The 24,402-nt window shown below is 49.6% G+C and overlaps 1 protein-coding gene across 3 annotated transcripts in view; it reads right to left on the bottom strand.

Annotated features, from left to right (window-relative positions):
- Positions 1-4,122: 4,122 nt before the first annotated feature.
- Positions 4,123-24,402, bottom strand: part of Fyn (FYN proto-oncogene, Src family tyrosine kinase) — a 177,915-nt gene continuing 157,635 nt past the window's right edge. For all 3 annotated transcript variants that reach the window (XM_051175548.1, XM_051175547.1, XM_051175549.1), the window contains 2 exons: positions 15,042-15,173; positions 4,123-4,787 (listed from right to left, as the gene is read on the bottom strand). In XM_051175548.1, the coding sequence (XP_051031505.1) occupies positions 4,579-4,787; positions 15,042-15,173 (341 nt within the window). In that variant the 3' untranslated portion in view covers positions 4,123-4,578. The remainder of the gene's footprint in view (positions 4,788-15,041; positions 15,174-24,402) is intronic.

The raw sequence follows: 24,402 nt of genomic DNA, 5'->3' as shown, positions 1-24,402 counted from the left end.
AGTCCCTGTCTCCAGAGGCTTGGCTCCTTCCTCTTATCCTCAAGTGCCCACCCCTTGGTGCGGAGGCGGGGTGGGGTCTGAAAAAAATGAAACCAAAGGATCCACAGGCTTGGATGTAGTTTGTAACAGGCTTATGTGAATCCGTTTGTAAACACATGCAAAAAAAAAAAAAAAAAAAAAAAAAAAAAAGAAAGAAATCTCTGTACCGTTTCCCCACAGTATTACATGTATGCTTTTCATTAAAAACACTATCCGAATATACTCATTTCATTCTCTCTTGCTTCCAATTAGCTACCCATTGATTATTGCAGAGCAAGCACTGGATAATTAGCTAAAAGAAAAATATTCAGAACAAAACCACCCGAACACCTTGGGATTCTGAGTAGTACCTTTTGTGAATTTACACACGGGCTGACACAGCTAGGGAGGCGCTGTGGGTAATGGGCACACAAATAGAAGGGGTCTATCAAGTGCCACCTGACTGATGGGTGCTGCCCATCTATCCATCCACCCGTGCATCTACCCCACACCTGCTGGGAGCCCGGCGCTGCTCAAGGCTAGGAGGAGTGAGATGAAAACACCACACCGTTTCTGGTCCCCACAAGTGCTCAGCCTTGCCTGGAAAAACCTGTTGGAGAAGATCAGTGCTACCAAGCATGAAGCCGTGCACTCCGAGTACCTCTGAGCGGAGCACACGGTTCTTTCTGGCTGTTGGGAAAGCAGTCATTGCGTTCTCACAGGGCCGTCGCTGCAAAATCACAACCACTTATTTATATTTCAACCTCAAGCTTTGTGTGCACACGTGTGGACGCAGGTTTGTGTATGGGCATGTGTGGTGCTAGAGGGGCCTCAGGCTTGCAAGGCAAGTGCTCCACCACTTAGCTATGTGCTCCCGCTTTTAACTTAAAACAAGGGTATGTTGGCCCCCATATCCTCCTCCACGGGATTCTGAATATTTTGCATATTAGGTAAAGATGAGGAATGGTTTGGATGTTATGAGGCTTCTCTGAATTATGAACACAAATTATGAAGGTTTGTTGGATACTACAATGATACTACAGTCATTACTTTTTCATTGTGTTCCATGGAGTTAGAATCTACACTTGAGAAATTAAAAAAAGTAGACGTAAATAACGATGCTGCTGGGGTTGCTTTTTTCCCACTCCAGGACCAAAGCCAACCTCCTCCCTTCTCTCCCTCTCATCTTCCCCTCAGAAAATAGACTTCTGACATTAGGCTGACTGACTCTTCCAGGAGAACATACAATGGAAAGCAAGCCACCAAAAACCATCTGAATCTATAAAACATCCTCCAGAACAAGTTGACCATCCATACACCATTTTACTCAAACACAGCTCGTCATCTCTCCTGCAGGAAGCTACGGTGCTATTCCCCTCCGCCCGCATGCTGCCCATCAAAGAACCATTCCCATTAACATGGCAGGCGCTGTTACAGCCCCGTGGGAAATCGCGGACCAAAATTGTGTAGCTCTGGTGCTAACAGGATTCCTATCTGTCTCCAGGTGAGTAAGCACACACAGCTGCCTGGAAATCCTGAGTCATGTGGCAGCTTCTGAGGGATCATGGTCACCCTTGACTTTTCCTGAGGAAACTCCTGTTCCCACCATAGCAGGGCCTGGGCAGTCCATTGAGCTGATGCTGACATGTGTGACCTGGCATCTACCACAGTCCTATCCGGTACCTCCGTGCTGCAGTCGGAGTTTGTGGTGTAACAACCATGGCGTGAAGAGGAGCCCTTTTATCAGTGTTTACTCCTGAGCTATGAAAATGGGCTTCTCCAGTCGGCTTCGTATTTGTTTAGATTTTCTCGGGAAGGCGTTCTGTGCAGCTGAGCAAGGCCAGCTGGCGGCTCTTAGGGAGCAAGTACTGATGTCCTCCTCCTGGGTTTTACTAAACAAAAACAACAATAACAAGACCCCCATACACACACCCCTAAACAAACAAACAGAAAACAAGGCCCCCATACACCCCTAAACAGACAAACAGAATTTCACTGCAGTCACAGGAAAGCGGTATTTTCTTTTGTAGTAAGAGAACCTTCTGGTAAGCAATTTCAGTTCCCTGATGGAACTTCTATCACTTGTGACTGACTCCCTAGAGGTGACCAGGGGACTAGCTCTAGGAAGCACAGTGGGCACTTGGGAAAACTGCAGTCTTGTCTGCTTTCTCCCTGATGGCATTTCTTCTGTTCAATGCTATGCACACATCCCACAATGCTCCAGGGCTCTGCTCTCACAGATAAGGCCCCCAGCACTGACCTACGACCTCCTCAGTTTCCCTTTATAGACAAGAACCCACAGTGAACCCACTTGAAGTAAAAAGCAAATACGTTATTTTTTTCCCTCAAAGAATTTCTTCTTAAAACAGTTTCTTTTTCAGATTCTTCAGTAAGTCAAAACAAACATCCTCCAGAGAATACTTGCAAATTACCTAAGGCAAAGGTAGGATTGAAAATAGTTATCATTATAAAAAAAAAAACTAGAACCTGTTAATGAGTAGTCCAATGTGATAAAAATTGTACCTAATAAATCTCTGAAATTCTGTCAAGGGTATTCATATCCAAAATAATCAAGTTCTGACTTTAAAATGCTTCATGTCCCCCCCAATGTGAACCAGCCTTTGCTGTAACAATAAAACCCCCTTCTTCATTGCATGGCTCTGAAACACCAGGGACTCTGCAGCCTTAAGGCTGTAAGCAGCTAGAGTTCATCTGTTCCTCCCGAAGGTGACACACAGGCAGCTGCTCAAGGGTCTGCAGCAATGACGGAGGACAGTTACCAGGCCCACCCACCACACCGACTCCTGCTTAGCAACTTCATTATAGAAGTACAGGGATACTTGGAAACGTATTTATGTCTCAAGACCAAGAAATACTATTCTCTCTCCTGAACAAATGAGACACAGTAAATTTCTGTTAGAGACAGGGTCAAACAGACTCCAGCACTCAGGAATGCCCAATTTGGCTGCAACAGTCTTCTGAATTAGCCAATCGCTTTGCCTCTTGGTGGGGAGGGTCTCCAGATGTTTGGAATGTTTCTGTCATTTGGAAATCATTGCCCAATGGCCAAATTCGCCAGGTGATTCCTCACCATCTGGTGTGGGTCAGATAAAGTCACAGAGCGCCTAGGGTACCTCCTGTGATGTACACAAATGAACAAATTTTTTTTTTCAAATGTAAAATGCTCTTTTTTAATTACTAAATTAAGAAAGTTAAACAATTAAAAAGTCAACTCACAAATAAATCATTAACAAAAAAGGAATTAAGACTTCAGAGTTGCTATTCAGTATTAAAAAACTCAATAGAAATAGGAATTGATTTGTTGTTGTTAAACATATGTAATTCAAGGTTGGCACAAACAGCAACTAAAAAATGCAACACTTTTGTGCATGAAATGTAAAGTAGTGCATAGTTATTTACTGGAGTACGCTCGACATGGTAAGTCATCCGTTAGCAGTACAGGTCTTTAAAACACTTATTGTACAATGGCACATGTGCAAACCCCTCCCTTCCTTTCCCCATAACTTTTAGTTGCATGAGAAAGTTTAGTAGGTTGCCGTGACTACAATGCTATCTGGGTTTTAGGCCATTTTAGTGTGGTTACAAGATTTATTAAATAAAAGAAGAACATTTGGAACACTTCAGCATTCATATCTAAACAGCAAGTCTGTGCGGGCTCTGTCCTCCAGCCCTCAGGGGAGGACTGGCTGTCTGCTTGCCCAAGTGTGCTCATTCTCAAGCCTCAAGAACAGATCACAGGTACAGGAGCAAAACGGGTACTAAAACGCGTGAACTCAGCTCAGGGACCTGGAAAGCCACACGGACAACAATCTACAGGTATGATCGGAACAGAAAAAGTGCAATCCAGATGAAGGGGGAAAATCATGCTTTGCAGAAGTAAAAAACAGAGGCCACCGGCTTTCAGAATGACTGACACCAGTGCGTAGAGGCAGGCTTCCCTAGTTCCTCACTCTGGGCCCTGTGCTATGTGGCCTTCGCCTGCCACAGTCTCCACGGTAGCACCCACATGGTCTTTGTACAGGAACATATGTTTACATATACATTCAATGTATACAAAAGAAAAAAAGCAAACGCCTGTCCTGATAGGTTTTTGTTAAAACATGAAAAAAAATTTTATTGTTTTAGACAAAGAGGCCACTTTTGGAAAATAATACTTTGTTTTTTTAGTTGAATCAGGAGAAGACAGAGTTAAAATCACATAGGATTTGCATTTTTTTTTTTAAAAAAGGAGAGCACTATGGGATTGTTGGCACGGGAACAGCTATTTACACTGAACAGAGGTTGGCCTTTGACATAACATCGATACAATGCATTTCCAAAGTCTGAGAAATCACACGGTTCTGTCTGGATGCTTTCACAGAGGAGGTTCGGACTGGGGGACAAATGTCATTAATGAGGGCCGAGGAAGTTCCGGCTTCAGAGTCACATGCAATCTGATCCTGGACGGTTCTTGCTGCTCAGGGGCAGCTGGCTACGGAACTGGAAGCTAATGGGGAGGGGTGGGGAGGCCTGGACGAGAGGTCTCTGAAGAGCAGGCTCTCACAGGTTTTCACCGGGCTGGTACTGGGGCTCCGTGGCGGTGAAGTAGTCCTCCAGGAAACCCTGCAGGTACTCGAAAGTGGGGCGCTCTTCCGGATCCTTTTTCCAGCAGTGGATCATGAGCTCGTGCAGGGAGATGGGACAGTCCTGTGGGCAGGGCATCCTGTAGCCTCTCTCCACCTGCTCCAACACCTCTCGGTTGTTCATACCTACAAAAACAGGCATGGTGAGAGCGGGCACTCCTGGGATCCAGGCAACCTGATGTTGCACATGGGTGAAGCATGAGGATGCTGTTCACCCTCCCGGGGGGCGAACTCTGCCTTTCATGGACTATCATACCGTGCAGAAAGAACAGAACAAAGGGATGAAGAACTCATAGACGCCAAAGCCCAGACAGTGAATCTCAGCACTGCAAGTCAAAGAAGCCAGACACAAAAGGCAACACATTGGATGACTTCATTTATGTACGGCCGTGGGAAGGCAGAAGACTGCATGACAGAAAGCAGATCAGTGGCTGCTGGGGGGCAGGGGGTACCCGTGAAAGGCCAGGGGGAGCCAGCCGAGAGGGGAGAGACATGGTGTGTCCAATGGCCCTGCTTTTCCTGTGGGGGGCCGGCAGCAAACATTTTTTTGTCTGTGTGGGCGAATGCATGCTTTGCTGTCTTCATGCCACAGAAAGGCTTTAAGGTAAAAGCAGGTGGGCAGCCAGGCCTGGCCCATGGGCTGCAGCCTGAGACTCCGTGCAGCGTGTGTGCACTGATGTGGTTCTTAGTCAAATCTGCTGTGTGTAAATCACCCCTCAGTTGAACAGATTGAAACAGGAGTGCGGAGACGGCTTAGTGGTTCAGAGTGTGCCCAGCTCTCGCAGAGAACCTGAGGCTCAGTTCCCAGCGTGCACTCTGGGCGGCTCACAGCGCCTGTAGCTCCAGTTCCAGGGGATCTGACACCTCTGGCCCCTGCAGATACCTGCACTTAGGCACACATATCCCCACACAAACCCAATTAAAAAGAAACCTCCATATGAATAAAGCACATACACGAACGCCCCATGGGATATGAGCAAGCAGTGTACTGTTTGCAGGACACACATGGTTCAGGGACCCTGAGTTTTCACCACGCCTGTGCACGGTGTCTCAGACTTGACCCCGTGCCAGCATGGCTGGGCACCATCTGGCCAGGTGACCCCATAGCGCTCTGAGGTTTGGGAACTTTTGACGGGGAGGCGGGTGTCTCCGGGTCTCTCCAGGGCCTTTGTTTACGGATGACCTCGGGCCTCTGATACCTTCCTGCCCCTCTGCAGGAGCTGCCTAGTGCTGATGTTCTCAGAGTGAATATGGTGGGAGGCTGAGCACAGCCTGCCATGTGCTGGCCTTCCTGACAGCACAGGACACCATACCACACTTGGTGCGACCTCCCAGCTTTCAGGTATTCTTGCCCTTGCCTTTTCTTTTTGTTTTTTCCATATCGCGCCCTTCGTTCTCTGTGACAGGACCTTGTGAACCTGTCGTCTGGAATCTTCCTTAACTTCTGACAGTTGACAATCTGCTGTCATCTATAGCACGGGACACAGGGCTGTCACGGGTAAGGCAGCCACACATATGCAATGCAGCCGTCTTTAATTCTGGGGATGGAGGTGACCACCTGGTCAGAACCCTGTCACTTGGCCAGAGGTACTGGGTCCTGTTCCCTTCAGTGGGGGACACACACTTTTGGGTTGGTAGTCTGGAAGCCGGGCCTATCTATCCTAGGTGTCCTCACTGACAACTATTCCAGTCACCTGTTTGTTCAAACCCCTGTAGGATGCTTCTTCTCTGAGCCTACCATTTCTGGAGGTGATAACACCAGGCCAGCCCTTTGCCTTGGGGGGGGGTCAGAGCCCAGTGTGGGCCTGCCTTCTTCCATCGGGTGCTGCCTGCAGCTCAGAGCCCCTTCCCAGTGTGGAAGAGCTGGGATCAGATGGGGAGCTGAAGGCCAGGGGGGGCACAGGGACTGCAGCCCTGTGCCAACATGGTAAGGGACAGAGGCCAGCATCTCCTCAGTCACAGTTCCAAACGCCAGTAAGCTCAGGAGACCAGAAAGCTACTGTAACTCACGTGGCAGCATCACAGATCTGAACTAGGTACAAACCCTCCGTGATGTGATGCTGTGATAGCGCTCACTTCCGCCTCTGTTCCGGCCCAGACTCTCCTTCCATGCTATGTGACACACTCCTGTGCTGCACTGACTTAAAACAGAGTCTGATTCAAATGTGTGTCTGCTCCCAGGGAGCGAGGCTGCCACACTGGGACCGGCGTTCTCGGAAGCAATCCTTTGCTGCACAGTTTGGTAGATAAAACTCTTAGTTTCCAGAACCACGCGGCCTCAGTCTGCAGGGGTCTCCCTTGTTCGTAACCCTGCCAGGCGCCCTTGGAACTGGAGAGGAGAGCCAAAGAGGCCTGCAGCTCAGAGGTGCAGCAGGCTTCTGCTGGAAAAGCCACAGCATCCCAAACCCATCTCAAGACCGCAGAACCCAATTAGCCACGTTCCCATGCCTCTGCAGACTTTTGTCCGCGCTGCTTCATTTCACTAAGAACCAAACTCCTCAAATGGAAACCATTCCCCTTTTAAACTTTTAATCCAGTCCTCTGCCAATGGAAAGTTTAAATGGCCATTTGGGTCGATCTTATTTTTCCAGCGCTCTGCCCAAGACTTGGACACAGCAGATGTGACAACCTGAATCGGCATGTCACATTTGCTGGGGTGGCCTCTTTTCTGGGTCACCCAGTAGTCATGGGACAGAGCCATACCTCAGTGTATGCAGGACAATGACGGCCAGACGGGAAGGGCCACACTGTCAGCTCTGATGCGTGCGTCTTCCTAGCTTGCCACCTCCCTTTCCTGAAGCACCCCTCCCCCACTGCATCCCTCTTCCATCTCTTCATGTGCTCCTTCCAGTCCTCTCGGAGTCTGGGGAGCACACGAACGATTCTACACCCCGAGGGAAACAGACACACGCTGATGGCAGCGCTGCCAGACAAGCAGGATACTGGACACTGCACCTGGCTGAGGGTGATGAGTGGACTGGGACTAGCTCTCATCCAAGCAACCAGTGGCCAGGACACACGTCCTGCAGACCGGGTCCTTCCCCAACAAAGCTTCCACACAGTCAGCGCGTTCTCACTCAGCAAGGATTCAGCTAGTTTTCATTCCACAGACAGAACCTCAGTCAAATGCATCACGGTAATAGTTTTTTAAAATACCCATTACCCAGCCTGGACTGAACCCTCTTCCGTGCCCCACAGCTCAGGTACCGGCATGCTCCGCTCTTTCCCTGGAGAGGGGCCGGTCGTTTGGGAGGACCCAGACGGATGTCCCTGAGTTCACAGGTCCCTACAACCCGCTGTTCTGGTCTCCCTTCAACCCTTTGCTTTGCTTTGCAAACATGGTCTGGCTCTAACGCGTCCAGTGCTTCTGCCCCTAACACCGTAGCTGGGATCTTCTGGCCACACGCACGCATCTGCTTCCTGACATTATGACTGCATTATTCCTTCGGAGTCATTTTCCTGGCTCCCTTCTCAAATACAAGAGGTCAGGTTTCCAACTCTACCTCCCAAACCCTGACTCTGCAGTGGCAACGTGGACTCCCATATGCCCGCACATCCCCCTCACCTCTCTGGTCCTTGCCTCTCCTCTCTAGAGTGTCAGCGCTCTTTGACCTGAACCTGACTCAGGACATCCTCACTTCTCTTTTTGGCTCTCGAGGGAAGGGACAAAAATGGCTTTCACTGCCAGGCCAGAGCTCAACATCACCTCTTGCCTTTCTGCATCCCTTGGGGCCTGATTTCCTCCAGCCTCAGTGTCTCCTTTTGTCAAGCAAACACCTTAACCACCTCCTTGCTGGCAGCTGCTTGGGACAAAGTATCACTGAAGAAGTATTACTATTTTACCACTTTCCATTTGTGTGGCTTCCCAAGGGACCTCAGAGGGGCCACATCTGTAGTCAGGGTGCTTGCTTTCTATTCACACTGGCACATGAATTTCACCGTGGCTGTGGGAATCTGGACTTCTGCGCTGTGTAAATAAGTGTTGTAACAACGGAGATGACACCCAGATTACCTGATACCAGGTTTCTTTTGCAAACTGAGCTTCTTATTCAAGGGGGGACAATAAGATATTGTGCATGGATGAGGCCTTGCTTCTCTACATAAGCGCTCTAAAGACCCCATCTGCCTGCTCGCCGTTGGAAGCGGCCACGCGGTGCTAAGACTAGGACGTCAGAGTTAATGGCGCTTGCTCAGCACGAGCGTGCACTGCACCATTAGACTATCAAGTGCTTTCTCATCTTACCGGGAGGCGTGGAGATCGGCTCTGTGGATCAGAGTATCCATCTGTGGCAGAGGGTTGCTGGCCCAAGAGAATAGATGGAGATAAAGGACTGACCTTGCTTGAGAAGACACAATAATTACTAGCTTTGTTTACCGTTGCCCAACTCACCAATCACCTGGGGGCAGCTGTTCTTATTAAATCCACTGTGTTAATAAAACTGGAAATGATGGCTGTGGGTGCTACAACACGCAAAGGTTATTTGAAGTTGATGATGTAATATTATGATTTCTCTGGGCTTTTCTCCTTTTCCTTTTCTTTATTTTTGGAGACAAGGTCTTGCTACGTGGCCCAGGCTGACTTCAAACTAAGAGATATCCTCCTGCCCTGGTCTCTCAAGTAATAGGATTACGAGGCCTCAGCTGCCATAGCTGACTTTTGATAATACAGCGTTATTAATAATTTCTCTGTCCTCTGAAAAGAGAAGTGATGAAGGAGGGTGAAGGGGCCGACCCGTAAGGCAGGGCCTGTGCAGGAAGACTGGACGGGCTCAAACATCCCTTCGTGGAGGTGCCCTCTGGCCTCGAACACACCCTCCTGTCCTCTCTCACCCTCTCCTCAGTCACACTGGCCAAGAGAAACCTTGCAGGGTAAGGTCCAGTATTCCAGGAAGGTTTCCTTCTCTGACCTGGAGGGCTTTGTCCCTGGGCACCACAGGGGACCACAGGCATTGGAGTTGGCGGACGTGGCATGCTTCTGCTAAGGTTAGCCTCTTCAGGCTATTTCCCATCCCCCTTCTACTGGAAAGTTCAAACTTTGTTACTTCACAGAGAATCTGCCCCTGCTGGCAGCTTGAACACGAGAAGGATCTGTGCATTGAGGGATCATGGTGGGGAGAGGGCAGGGGCTCTGTTCTTTCCAGAAGGCGCTAGCAGTTGTACGGCCAGCCTTTCTTACCTCTCCAAGTCATTATCAAGTGGCTGGGTATCTCATGAAAGTCAAGCAGCTGGCACTTGCTGAATGATCTTCAAACACACGGATAAACGGACCTGCTTAAGGGGACACTCTTGCTTTCCCAGGCCTGCGGGCACACAGGCAGGCGTTCGGTTACCGGCCATGGCGCGGCACAGCCAGGACAGTCTGCCTATCAGGTTACTAGAATATGATATTCCAACACAGGGTCAACTTCCCAGAGCTCTGGGGACACATGCTACCTTGAAGCTAGAAAAAAATCACACTGTGTCAGCCACGTGTGAAGACAACTGAATAGCTAGAAAGACTTTGCAGGCCATGGGTCCACTTTAAAAGGAAAAACCTGTGAGCTCACCGGGCAGTGGTGGCGCACACCTTTAATCCCAGCACTCGGAGGGGCGGGGCAGAGGCAGGTGGGTCTCTGTGAGTTGGAGGCCAGCCTGGTCTACAGATCGAGTTCTAGGACAGCCAGAGATAACATAGATGAAATCCTGTCTTGAAAAACCAAAACCAAAGAAATAAAGAAAAAAAATTATACCAAACAAACAAACAAACCCCATTAAAAACCAAGTAACAACAACAACAACAAGAGTCTACTGTGGGCAGACAACTGCTGGGAATTGTAGAGCAAGAAAGATGCCCATTCCTCTCAAGGAAGGCTCAGCTGTTGGGACACTGTGGAAGACGGCAGGAAGACGGTAAGAGCCAGGCGTCAGGGAGCTCTGCGAGACTGCTCTCCTAGTGACACTGGAAGCTACACGCGATAGCAACATGACTGCCCAAACGTGGACAAAGATGACACCAACGGGCAAGCCACAGTGGATGGGGAAAGCCCACAAGGCCTTGGCCCTACACAAAGAACTATAGGCGACGACTAAAGCTGGGGGGGAGGGGGAGAGGAGGGGGGATGGGGGAGGGGGAGGGGAGAGGGGGGAGGAGGAGGGGGGAGGGGGAGGGACCCTCCCCAGGGAGGAGCACACTACCTGGCTGTCCAGTGTAGAATGGTCAGCCCTGAAAACATAATACAAGTAACATTGTATCACTCAACAGGCTATATTTAGGAATTTATATGTACATAAGAACACACATAGTTGGTGAAAAAAGAAGCCACAGATTTAACGGCGTGAGGAGGGAAAATGAGAGGGTCTGGGGGGAAACACAGGGAGAAATGCTATGCTACAATCTCAGATTTTATTCAACAACCGGGCAAGACCTGATCTGCCATGACTCAACACCGCCTGCTCCCTGGCCCTTTCCAGGTGTGCACAGTCCCCTAACACCCACCTGGGCCAAGTCCAGCTCCCACCAGTTACTCAGAGGACACCTCCCAGTGACTCTTCCATTGTAACCATTCCCTAACTAACCTCCTTTCCTTCCCCACCCAACACTACCAGCCAAGTGTGACTATAATTTATTAGTCTTTATTGTATGTCTTCGTCAGGAAAACTGTTCCCGAGGGCAGGAGTCTTCACACTGTTTCACTGCTACAATCCTTGGGCCTGGAACAGCACTCAACACATAACAGGTATTCAATAAATATCTGTGGACTGAATGCAGGAAAGGCTGATAAGGCGTTGTGTGAGACGAAGCCTTCTGGAGTTATCTAGAGGGCAAAGGGAAGCCTGGGCATCTTCATGCAGGACCAGAGTGAGATAACTAGTCTGCTTCCCAGGATAACATTTCTGCTGGTGACAGGGACAGAATGGTGCAGGAAGGGGGGAGGCCGGGAGGGGCCAAGGGCAGGAAGGGGGGAGGCCGGGAGGGGCCAAGGGCAGGAAGGGGGGAGGCCGGGAGGGGCCAAGGGCAGAAGGGGGAGGCCGGGAGGGGCCAAGGGCAGGAAGGGGGAGGCCGGGAGGGGCCAAGGGCAGGAAGGGGGAGGCCGGGAGGGGCCAAGGGCAGGAAGGGGGGAGGCCGGGAGGGGCCAAGGGCAAAAGGGGGGGAGGCCGGGAGGGGCCAAGGGCAGGAAGGGGGGAGGCCGGGAGGGGCCAAGGGCAGGAAGTTCCATGAGGAGGCACTACCCAGCGGTGACAGCTTGATATGGACAGTGGCAATGAGGGCAGAGGAAGAAAGAATCCCAGAAAGGTTCTGGACGTGAAATGAGTGGCAGGGTAAAATGCAAAGCTGTGATTTTTATGCACGGAGCCCAGGAAACAGCTTGGGCTTCAGTGTCACCGTTTCTCGTGTCCTACAACCCCTTAGTATAAAAGCAGTTCTAACCTTGACGCACAGAACAGCTTAAAATCCTGCGTGCAGAAAGCAAGCCCCACTGCAGCAGCGAGAGTCAGGCTGCGGCAGCCACGGCAGCCAACAGAGCTGTGTGTTGTGACAGTACCTGCAGCCCGTTCAGCAAGCGCTACCCTACCTGTGCATGCGCTCTGCTCTAGTCTGCCCTTCATTTGGTCACGCCTTTCACTTGTTTATAAATCACTCCCCGTCACTTACGGGGGAGAGCACCTTTCCTATGTGACACGGTGACAAACCATTCTGAGGTTGGAAAGGATTCTCTAGACAAGAGAATTACTTGAAAGTACATTCCAGGCAACTGAGAAATTGTCATGTCGAAGTGCAGAATGGGAGCGTCTGGTAAACAGGGCCTGGGACTCTGTCCTAGATTCGAACCGGCAGGGAGCAAGAGGCGGGTGGGGCAGGAGAGCTGAAGTGAGGTGACCGCTCAGCACATGCTGACTGCCTGGGCCACCAGCAACCACGGTGACATCTGTAGTGCTTAATGAAACCGTCTGTCCCCTGGAACTGCTCCCTCTGTTAGGATAATAACCCTGTAATTGCAAGCCCTCTGAAGAACTTCTCCCTCAAGAAGAGTTTTCTGTCACATTCAGAAGTCCAATTAAATGTGATTATAGCTGAGTTGAAAAATCAAATCAAGCAGTGTCTATGGCCATCAGAGCAGGTCTGGGAACAGCCCTCTGTGGTGTAGGCAGCTCATGTCACTCCATCCCTGACACAGCTCCCTGGGCTATCAACCTGCCAGGCTCCACGGCCTCTCCAGCCCCCCCCCCCAGCTGGCCCCACCCCTCTCCAGGAGCTTCGGGCACTTCTGCCACACCATCTTCTCAGACCCTCCTTCAGCTCCATAGGCTCAGGCGAATCTTTGCTGCGTTCAGGTGCCAGGCAGGACTCAGCCTCCTCACCGTGAGTGAACCCTCTATGGTGTGGATGATTTTTCTCCCTCCCCGTGGCCCCTGAAGACAGGGGCAGTTCCGGGAGCCGATGGCGGATCAGCATTTGCTGACAGGCATAAATCCACATACTACGCTGCACACAGTTCTCACTTCAAACCCCTCTGCTCTCTCCGTGGTTCTCTCAATGAAGGGCCTGTTTCTGTCCCTGCTTTGGTCACACACTGGGGATGAAGGTTGGGTACACACAGTGTACTTTAGTGATCTATCCTAACACGGCAAACATCAGGCTGACTGCGCCCGGGATGTGATGCTCGCCCTCCCCGACGATAAACTCCATTTATTTCCTGACTCAATTCACTGTCCTCCCTCCAGCAGGAACAGTGCTGCTCTGGGACAGGAACTTGTCAGCTGCCACCTGAGAGCCAAATGGCTCATTTTGTACTACTTCCCAAGGGAACAAAAGGCTCAGGTCACACTGAACGAATCCAATCTAACTTGTGTTTTCTTTGTGCTAAAACCCAACCTGACAAAAACCTGTCTCCAAAGACACCTGTCTTCCTCTTCTGAGGTCCTCACCCCCACCCACCTCTTTGTCCTGTGTGACCCAGGAAACCAAAAGCTGCTTTGTATTAAAGGGGAAGCGAAGGTTTCACAGAAATGCAAAACAACATTAACCTTTCCCAGTGATTGCTTTTAACACACCGGGTGTCTACAAACCTGGGGAGATCAGGAAGAAATTAGTTCAAAATGTAGACAATATTGTTTTGTAAAAGTGCTTTCTCATCTTCAAAATCTGGAGATCGTATATTTTCCTCCTTGAGAAGCAATTCAAAAGCAGGCATGCTGGGCCCCGCCCCCTCGTGGGCAGCCCTTTCTTCTCTGCTGGTTGACTATTCCCAGAGTGCCTGCCCACTTGAGCCTGCCAGAGGCAGCGCTACAGCAGCATCAATAATCCAGACTTACAGCACACCCCCAGACGCCGGCTCTGGGGCTTCAGAGGCTGGGACTTTGTTAATTTTGCCTCAGTGCCAACCTTACTCTCTTAGAGGCCTTGAGGCTGTCCTAGCCTACACAGAGAGACCCTTTATGAACACTGCTCTGTTCTCTGATGATGACCAGAAACAATCAGACAAAATGAACAAAGGGATTACAAATTAATCGGCTCTCGCTGGCTCCTCTGACTGCAAAGATATGATTACAAGCCCAGGATTTGAAGAGACCTACATTCCTCATTAATCTCCACCATCGTTTCCATCACTGTGGGCTTTTTCTTTTCTTCTTTCTTCTTCTTCTTTTTTAAGGCAGGGAATGAAGAGAGCGAGCCAGCAATGCTCTTTCTTTGCTCAGCAGTAAGTAAAAAATATGTCCTTAACATTTCAAAAAGCAGACCGTCCCCACCCTGTAACCAGGAAAGTGTGGAGGTGAAATGATACCGGCGTCCTGCCTTCCTCTGGCTAAGTTAATGAATTTAAGCATGCATGACCTTAACCCATAGCTTCTTCGGAGAGGAAGCATATAATAATCCGAACAACTCAAGCTGCAGCTCCAGGTCCTTTATGATTTACCCCCTTTCGTGCAGTGTATTTTGGCCATCCAGCAACAGGCAGAGAGTGCCTGGCCTGAGCCTCTGCCCTGGGGCCATCTGGGGTTGGAGCTTCAGAGAGAACAGGTTCTCATATCTTCCTGCCAGACTCTTCTACAGTGTGATCAAAAGGCAACAGGGACTTTTCTCCTTCTCTCTCTAGACATGTCTACACATTGCATTTGGGCAGAGGCTCAGCCAGTGACATTTCTGCTCTGGGAGGCATGACACATGCCCCTACTGAGACAGGACAAACTCTATGACCTGTGGGAACTGGGACATTTATACGGCTGGCTGGCACATTAGGCTTGGTGTTCAGGACATGGTGATTCTTGGTTCTGCATTCCTCTGGCTAAATACCATGGCAGAAGGCTGAGCACAGGGCTGAGAAAGGCAACTGGGCAAGATTTCTATAAAATGAAGTCAAGGGGGAACCGAACATCTGTCTCCAAGGTTTGTGCTCTTACCTGGGTAGGGTACTCTTCCTTTGGTGACCAGCTCTGTGAGTAAGATTCCAAAAGACCACACGTCAGACTTGATTGTGAACCTTCCATAGAGGGCTGCTTCCGGGGCTGTCCACTTAATGGGAAACTTTGCACCTGCAGAACGAAGACCTGGTTATTTATGAGGGGGAAGCCCGTGCTGGGCGAGGAGGGAGGAGGAAGTACTGGAAAGTCATCTTAGGGGACAGGTTGAGAGGACAGGAAGGAGTGGGGAAAGGAATTCCCAGGGCTGAGATGATGTACGGCCTAGGCCTGGCTTCTGGGACTTTAAGCAATCACTTTAATTTTCCATCCAAAGGGCTCGAATTCAAAACCTTTAATATCTCAGCAAAGAGGGGAGCTGGCTTCTTGAACATGAATCCGCAATCACACTGAATGGTATGGGATTGGTCTACAGTATAGTTCCTGAGCAGCGTGCGTGCGTGCGTGCATGCGTGCGTGCGTGCGTGCGTGCGTGCGTGCGTGTGTGTGTGTGTGTGTGTGTGTCTCCCACAGGCTCATATATTTGAATGCTTAGTCATCAGGGAGTGGCTCTACGTAGAAGGACTAGGAGGTGTGTCCTCACTGATGGAGGTGTGTCACTGGGGGGGATGGTCTGAGGTCTCAGAAGCCCAAGCCAGGCCCAGTGGATCCAAATACAGAATTCTCAGCTACTTGTCCAGCACCAGGCTCCCTGCCATGATAATGGACTGAGCCTCTGAAACAGCAGCCAGCCCCAGTTAAATGCTTTCCTTTATAAGGGTTGCTATGGTCATGGTGTCTCTCACAGCAATAGGACAGTGACTAAAACCGTATTATGTATATTTTAATACAACATATAGGATTAAATTATCATGCTGTTCTTCTGTGTCCTATGGTACCTAAAATCATAGACTGGCCTTACGAGATGCCATAAATCCACCAAAGTTCCAGCTCTTCCTATGGCGGAGGTGAATGGATCCCTGTGCCCTCTGTGGAGAAACGACCCTGCCTGTGTGGCCAGTCCCTCCCTTCCCTCTACTGTCTCTCTCCACAGCCATCTTCATCCCCAGAAAGTTTTTATTCTGCACTGTATGGTGGCTTTCCTCCCTTCCTTTCTCTTTCCAGGCAGAGAGGGTTCAACTGAATGATGTTTGATAGGGCTCACTGTGAGGACAGCCTTACGACTCTGACTCCTCAGGACCAAGGGGCAAACGTGTCTCTGAGCAGTGGAGAATCATCTTCTCTCCTGCTCGTCACATGGTTGGAAATATGTGGACAGGTTAAGATGGACCCAGCAGCCTGTGTTTTTATGTTAGGATCAGTAACTACAAAGCAGTTCTGGACATTTCTTGAACAGACTAAAGGAAAAATATAAGGATATTGCATTAGTTATGTAAATAATGATATGCTTGAGGCATACTAATTATGCTTAGGAGCCCCTAAAAAGCATACAAAGGCTGATAAAAATCAGAATTTTCACAGTATCATCTATGAAAAGTCACTGTGAAAAAGTGGCAAATGATTAAATCTTTAAATTATGGAGGGTTTTTTTTTATAGCTAGACATGATAAATTACAGCAATTACATTTTAATTTTAAATACAGTACATGGTGACAACTTTAGCAAATATACCCTGGCATTTTCTAGCAATGTAGTTTTCTTCCCCATCTCTTTTGTGCCGCTATGAAATGCTACGATTCCCCTGTGGCACCTCCCGTTAACGTTGGAGTGGACAAGCAGTTTGAGAGTTTTCTTCTACTCTTCCACAGTACGTTTCAAGTGTATCTGTTTCTATCTGAAGTGCTGGCCATTGTCTGTGTGGCATGGGAATCTCTGAGCATTCATTTGTTTTAAAGTTTAGCTCTCTGTCCTTGGGCATTCTGTCCATGCAGCTTGGACGCCAAGCCACTGGGGTGAAAGTGATAGGTTTCCCTCGGTGTCAAGACTGGACTGCCCTGGAATTCTCATGTTTAAAAGAAAATAAATAAAGGCATAGTAAATCCATCCTGTATGATGGAATCATTATTTTTTTCTGGTGTGCAGAAAACTCCTGTCCCACAAATGGCAGGCTTGGACTCATGCAATCATGGTCTGTGTGCAGGGCCCTGGAAACACATCTGGGCAGATTTCCTTCGGTCTCCCTTCCTTGAGACGGGGTCTCAAGCAGCTGAGGACGCTGTGACCCTCAGCTCCTGGTCCTCCTTGCCCAAGTGGTGGGTTAAACATGTGTTCCACCACATGGGCCTTTCATTTGGATTTTCTGAAAGAAGGCTTTTATGATTTTAGGTTTTAAAAAGTAAACATATCAGCTAGCTACACTAGTCTGCTCTACTGCTGTCTCATTTTATAGGGACAGTAAAGATAATAACATGTACGCTCTGACATAAAAGAATGAAGTCTATATAATCGAATGGGTCTTTGACAGGATTAGCAAGGGCTTAAGAACATTTATTTTGTATTATTTATCTATAAGACATACAATTTTTTTTTCCCACACCAAGCAACAGGTGTTTAGATGGGTAAAAAATAAAGGATGGCTTTATTCAAATTCTTAGCAGCTACCTTCAGCCGAAATGTTTAAAGACTTTTTTATTTGGGTGCATGTGGACCACTTATGTGCTGGTGTCCTTGGAAGCCAGAGGAGGGCGTGGACTTACTTGGAGTTTGGCTAGAGGAGGCTGTACAGCCACCTGACATGGATGCTGGAACTGAACCCAGGTCTTTGGGAAACTTAAACGTTGAACCCTCTCTCCAGCTCCAACACAATTTTGTTTGTTTGTTTGTTTGTTTGTTTTTTGAGACTGGGTTTCTCTGTGCAGCCCTGGCTGTCCTGGAAGTTACAATATAGACCAGGCTGGTCTTGAACTCAAGACATCTACCTTCCTTTGCTTTCTACTTGGTGGGATTAAAGGTGTGTACCACCACACCTGCTTTGTTTTTTCCAGAAATTTCTTTGAAGATGTTTTCTTTTCCAAAGAAGACAAAAGATGAGATTCAAGCGATGATGAGTTACTAATGAAAAGAACCAATCAGAGTTCGCTTTGCTATTCCTCTCCTCACTTCCATTTCTTCCCGTCTTGGCTTTCCAGCTTCAGACAGTACAAAGTCCCTAGCCCTAATCGTGGCTCTGACGGGGGGGGGGGGGTCTGAGATGGGCCTGCCCGAGGTCATCAGATAACACCACCTACAGAGTCCCACAGGGCTACAGGTACAGTAAGTGCTTAACCTGGGTCAAGCTAGAGCTAGAGACCCGGAAGAAGGCAAATCCCAGATAGAATGGTCACACCCACGGCCACCCTGTGGCTAATCCCTGCCTCTCTGCTCTTGGCCTGAGTGCTATTTGCTCAAGGGACCTCTATCTCATTAGTTAAGACTTGACAGGCTCCCAGCTCTATGCTGCTTTTGGAGTTGTCATGGGCTGGCAGAAGTGTCACTTCTGGCCGACCGACTCCAGCTCAGAGCCACAGGAGACTGTTGAGAGAACCGACTGGATAACAGAGAAACTGGACGGTGGATTAGACTTCCAACACTCCCCGGCTCGCCGACTAGCCACGGTTTCTTATGGGTTTGTTCTCTTGCCTCTGGGGCATCTCCCCCTTGTTCTCGGTGACAGCACGAGTGTCACATGTCCTCATCTGGAGAGCTGTTTGAGGCCTAACAACTGCTAACTACAACAGAAGAGCACATACCGCACACCAATGGAGCCTAAAAACACTTGCAAAATACACACCGCCACCCCAAAGGCAGGGTACCCAGAGCCCCTTTGGGTCTGAGTGAAGCTGGGCGATGCAGAGGGATCCCCAGCTTTGCCAATAGGAAGAGGGGCCAGTTCAGGGGATGCTGCTGCGATGGGCAGTGCTTTAATTAGCAGAAGGCCAGGGAGCGAGGGGCCTTGGAGTCGTCACAGCACGGCAAAGTGGGTGGCAGTCATTTCCAGTTCCAGGGGCTCTGGCCCTTTTCATCCTGAGCAGGGTTAACAATCTCTTATCTCCAAGTCAGAGAGAGAGGAGAGTGTGGGCTCTGTTCAATTGCCCGAATTTGTGTGTAAGAAGCACAATCCCCACCCACACCTTACCACCGCTGAGGTGTCCTGCTTCCCGCCCGCCATAAGCAGGCCTGGAGTTTCCCCACAGGTGAGCAGCAAACACTGCTTCCTTCCTGTCTCTGTCTTGTCTCCAATGCCCCCCCCCCCATCTCCCTCTAACCACGTGTCGCAGAGCCTCGGTGTCCGGACTCTCCTCTCTCCGCCAACCCTTTGGAAATATTCCTCTTTTGTTACTCGTGATCCTGCTGTCTGTGGGAGGGGTGGGTACATTCAGATGCTTCTCATTTGAATCCTTGGTTATTTATTTTCAAGTATCTACTGGACAAGGCTTGTAGGCTGCCCTGGCTTTACCTAAACACAGCAACTGTAAGCTATGTTTACTGTTCGCTGTACTATCTTAGAACATGTGAGATCCTAAGAGCTCACTAAAGTAGGCTGCGTTATAAGTTAATTCTTACTTTGCAATTCTGACACAAACAGAACTGTTTCTGTTTTGTTTTCCACTACCCACTTTCTGGGTGTTGATTACTATGTTGCTGGCTTCAGGGCAGAAAATTCAGATTATCTGGGACATTCCCCTCCTTGCTTTTTCTAGATCTAATCCACCACCTTGCTTTTGATCCTAATGTCTTGCTTGGCTGTGTGACATGTCTCTCAGAATCACCCTCTCTGGCGTAAGCCAGACTCCAGTCATCATGTCTGCTAAGTCTTCTGCCCTGGTACCTAGCCTCAGCTGAGGGCCCTCCCAATTAATCCTTTTAAACTGCAGCTTCCTGTTCCACCTTCTTCAACCACACGGGGGGGGGGGGGTCCCTACTGAATTAAGTCAAAATCTGCCATCTGGTTTCCAGGGAGCCACACATGGATCCAACCCCAGGTCTTCCCACTGCAAACAACAGTTAACCTAGCTCCCTTTGCTTTTCCTGCCTGTAACGGGGACCCCACACCTGGCATGATTACACTTCCTTCTGCTGCTTTAGCTTGTTTGACATGCTATCTTTCCTTCTACTTGTCTAGTGACAGCATCTGCATCTCTCTCCACCCTTCCTGAAGTCTTCTCTGATGAGCCCGGTAAGAAGCAACAATGTGATGCTGGATATTATGGGAGCCCAGCACCACTGAACTCATAATGGGCACTTGCTAAGGGTGCCACATGTCTAACATGTGACTTACATGTGTAAATAACATTTCTGTTCTCCAGCCGGGAGAACACCATGCTGAGCAATAAGTGTAAAGGAGGAAAATGGGATCTGGTCAAAAGGAGACTGGCTCCAGAGTCAGAAAACCTAAGACACCGTGTAGCTCTTAGCACGAGGCTCCCGAGTCAGAAAACCTTAAGATACACACCTCGGTAGGTGTGTGTAGCTCCTCTTAGCACCCTTCAGATCTTCCAGGGCTGGTGTAGCTATGTACACAGTACTTTCACTAACCCTGTTAAACCACAGCTGCTCAACAGATGTGGCAACTGGAAAGAAGCCCAATGTGAACAGTGATTCACCCAACAGCCCAGGGCCAAAGACGCCACCTTCTGAGACTGGGACTTGTAAGACCAAACACAGAAAGACCTGACAATGTGACTTCAGCGTTTCCCTGCTGACTCATGCCGGGAATGAACTCATTCTCACAATACTCTCAGCCTACCTGACTCAGGGCTCTCAGCTTTAAGAGAAACCCAAAGCCTGGCCAGACTGCTACCAGGATGGCCCGCCCATGCCACCTCCCGGGCACGGTCGTGGTCAGCCAGTAAGTTTCTGCCTCAGACAGAACTGGATCTTGACTTGATTGCTTCCTATACATCAAGACGGCGACAGTGGCATTTTAAATGTTCACACACATACTTAAAGGCGCCTTTTGTTTGGAATCAGCCTTTTGCAAGGGAGTAAAAACAAGCGCCAGGAAACTGATCGTGTTCTGGAGTGACTGTGGGCTGAGCTGGGACTGAGCACCTTTCTCCGAAGGGCAAAAGCGGCCATTCGTTCAGAAAGGGACTTCAATGGGAAGTAGTGAAACTGTCACAGATTCACTTTAATGGGAGGAAAGAAAAACGCTCCAGAGTTAGGCAGATGTGGGCTCGGGCTTTTCCGTCCAAGTCAGTTTCTTGTCCTTAACTTGGGATGGCAGTAGGTATAAGAGACTCAGCAGAGTGTGTGGAGGATTTCTTCACAGCTAAGAGTGAAGGAAATGCAGCTAACCCTGTGTGTGGATGGATGTAGAAGGCACTGAGCTGTCCTGACGAAAGCCCTCAGCACCATCGACCCTAGAAACTAGGGAAGAGGATCACCTCACTCCTCCCTCAACCACTGAGGATTTCCTGGGTGTCCACGGTGTCCCCAAGCACAGAGTGAGGCACTCTGAGGTCACCAGGAGCAGGGCACCTCCTTCGGAGGTTTCTAGACAGCTGAAGGAACGCGGCTCCTCGGCTAAACCCGCAGAGAGCTGAGGTGTGGTACTGGCTTGAAGATGAAGGCCCAGGAGATGCAGGAAGTGGAGAAATGTGTTGGGAATGGGAATGGCAGGGACAGTGGCAGGGATGCAGTGTGGCCTCGACCTTCCCTGAGGGGCCATCACATGGCAGGTGCAGCCGAGCGCTGGCTGCCTCTGTTCCACCGCACCGCCTCAGGCAGGGATTCCGTCCCAGCGGAGGAGGGAGGACAGCCAGTGTGGACCAAAGGGTGCCACACCGACCCCACAGACCGTGGCCCCAAGGAGGAGGAGCCAGAGGACCACCAAAGCCTCTGTAATGATCACGTACGACATTAAGTCATGAGTAGCACTGACTGTAAAGCCATCCTGGAGAAGAAGAGGGATCCTAAAGCATGCCAGTAACAGGAAGCTGACTACACGGCTTACGGGGCAAGAGAGGCGGCCAGGACATCCTGTTAGGACCTCAAGCAAAGCTGACCCGACCTGGAACGCTCTAGTGATTCAAACGCAGCAATGATTTCAAACCTGGGGAAGCTTGGCAGAGAAAAACTCATAATTCTCATACCGGGCCAAGGGGTGAGGTTCAAATTTCCCAAATGCCTCTGAAGTAATAAATGGGGTGTTTCCAGTTACCCCAGTAACATACGCTGCTAAAATGTCCACTTTACATTAGAAAGAGTCATGCATCATATTTTTGGAATAAATACAAATAGAAATCCAGGGGCATAATGGATCAGGATATTATTATTATTATTATTATTATTATTATTATTATTATTATATTTGAAATCTCAACATGCCAGTGGGTAGGGGATCTGACATGGTCATGAGGATTAAGGAAGAGCACTGTCTTACCAGGCATGTTGTTAGAGGAAGGAAGGGGTAAATCCAAGAAAGGCAGGGGCCAGAAGTTGGGCAACATACTGCAACGCTGTGGGCTGATTAACTAGGCACAGATCCAAGGTCTGGTTGGGACAAATTCACGGAAGAAATGTTTAGGCTGAAATGGTGAGCAAGCTCCCAGGGGAGCTGAATAGTGAGCAGGGATAGAGAGAGAGAGATCTTGGCAGAGCCATCACTGGGTTAAGAATGCAGCAGAGCACAGACAGATTTAGCCACCCTCAGAGAGGCCTGGGCCACACCAGGCCACACTGGGCTGGGCTGTGAACAGCACTGGTTTGGGGATAAAGCCTGAGACAGGATCATCATGCTAGGGTTTGGTTGTGAGTCTAGAAAGCAGCCCAGGAAGAAGGGATAAATAGAAAACAGGCACAACTTCAGGCTGCTTTATAAACAGTCCCCTGCTTTCCATCTGACAGCGGCTATGCCGTTGGTCCCAACGGAGACCTGTGTGCTGGGCCAGGCACCCTCCTTCAGTGAGGAGGAACAGGCTGGTTTGCATGTGTCCTGCCTGCCCTGGTTATCCAGATGATGCAAATAAGGTTCCTTCTGCCAGCAGAGCACAACAAGGGAGCCAGAAGACATTTCTGATGTTTGATGGCAGCCTGTAGTTCCTATTTACACACTTTAAAATCACAGAGGGTGACCATCTGCTTCCTCACTGATGGTTACCAAGAAACGTGTGCTGCACAGACAGAGGACTGCTCCTGACCATTCACAAACGCTGCCAGGCAGCTCTGCCCAAAGCGGCACAAAGGAGAGGGAGCTGGCCTGGCAAGCACAAAGCAGGACTACCGGTGGGCTGGGCAGCTAGAGGGAGGCGCTCAGGGAGCGGGCTCTGGTAACCTGTGCTGGCATCAGACACATCTGCATTCTCTGGGCCAACTCAGAGAGCTGTCCAAGGATGTAAGTGGCAGAAATCAGTTCTCCCCCACTCCTAAAGCGCTTTTAATCTTGAAAGGGACCGGGCGGAAAAGGGTGATTTAAAGTCCTTTCCTTGCATTTCATCTGGCTCTCCACGCATCCTTGCTAGGAGGGAAGGATGCTTCCAACAGTTCATTTCCACTGCCCAGCATCTGACCTGCTCCCCTGACTACTAATCTGGGTTGAAGCTTCGGCAGATAAACAAAGCAGACCCTCCCAGGAACGCCTGCCCCCCGTGTAGGAAGCCTAGAGACTGAGGAGGCAGAATACAAATGAAGGTGACTTCTGCCTGCTGACAGAGGTGTGCCAGACTCTGCCCGGGAAGGGCTCATGCAGGCAGCTTGGCTCAGTCCTGCTCATCAGGACCAGCTCTTGGCCTCTGGCAGCTCTGGGGATGATACACTGCCCACGTGGGCTTGGGGTGTGGTGTGGCCTGGTCATTTCACTGCGGTTTTTCACGGCTCTGCCGGAGAGAGTTTTGTGCCTTGGTACTGGAAACAATGGCTTGCATCGGGAAGAGGTTTGCTTTTTGTTAAAAGATGGTCCACTTCTCTAGCAAGGACAGCATTAGCTTAAATTCAACACTAGCGGGGCTCTGTCCCTCCCCACCTGACATTTGCTGTTCAGGTCACAGCGCACGCTGTGGGAATGGTGGTGTTGACAGAGAACGAGAAATTCATACGCTGGAGCGAGCGGAGGGGGGCACCTCATGGTGAGATCAGCCTTGATCTGCCACTGCATTACAGGGGCCTCTCGAGCAGCTGATTAATAATTCTACAGGAGCCCTTGAGCTGGGAGGTGGGAGCACTGGGTCTAATGATCCCCCGTCACTGTAACAAAGGGAGGACAGGAGCTGAATTCACAGTTCTGCACTGTGGATCTGAAGATCTGAAAGAAACAGAGACCGCTCCTTCCTGGCTGTGTTTGTCAGCCTCGCTGCCTGCTTGTTTGTGCTAAATGGCTACTGTGCCTTTCGAATCCAAAATCTGATTATATTTAATTAGCATGGGCATCTGGGATTTCTAATACACAAAGAGTTATTAAAGTAACAAATCTTTCTAAAATATGTTC

Source organism: Phodopus roborovskii, unplaced genomic scaffold (genome assembly GCF_943737965.1).
Source record: "Phodopus roborovskii unplaced genomic scaffold, PHOROB, whole genome shotgun sequence".
Classification (NCBI taxonomy): domain Eukaryota; kingdom Metazoa; phylum Chordata; class Mammalia; order Rodentia; family Cricetidae; genus Phodopus; species Phodopus roborovskii.
This window is presented reverse-complemented; position numbering and strand designations above follow the sequence as displayed.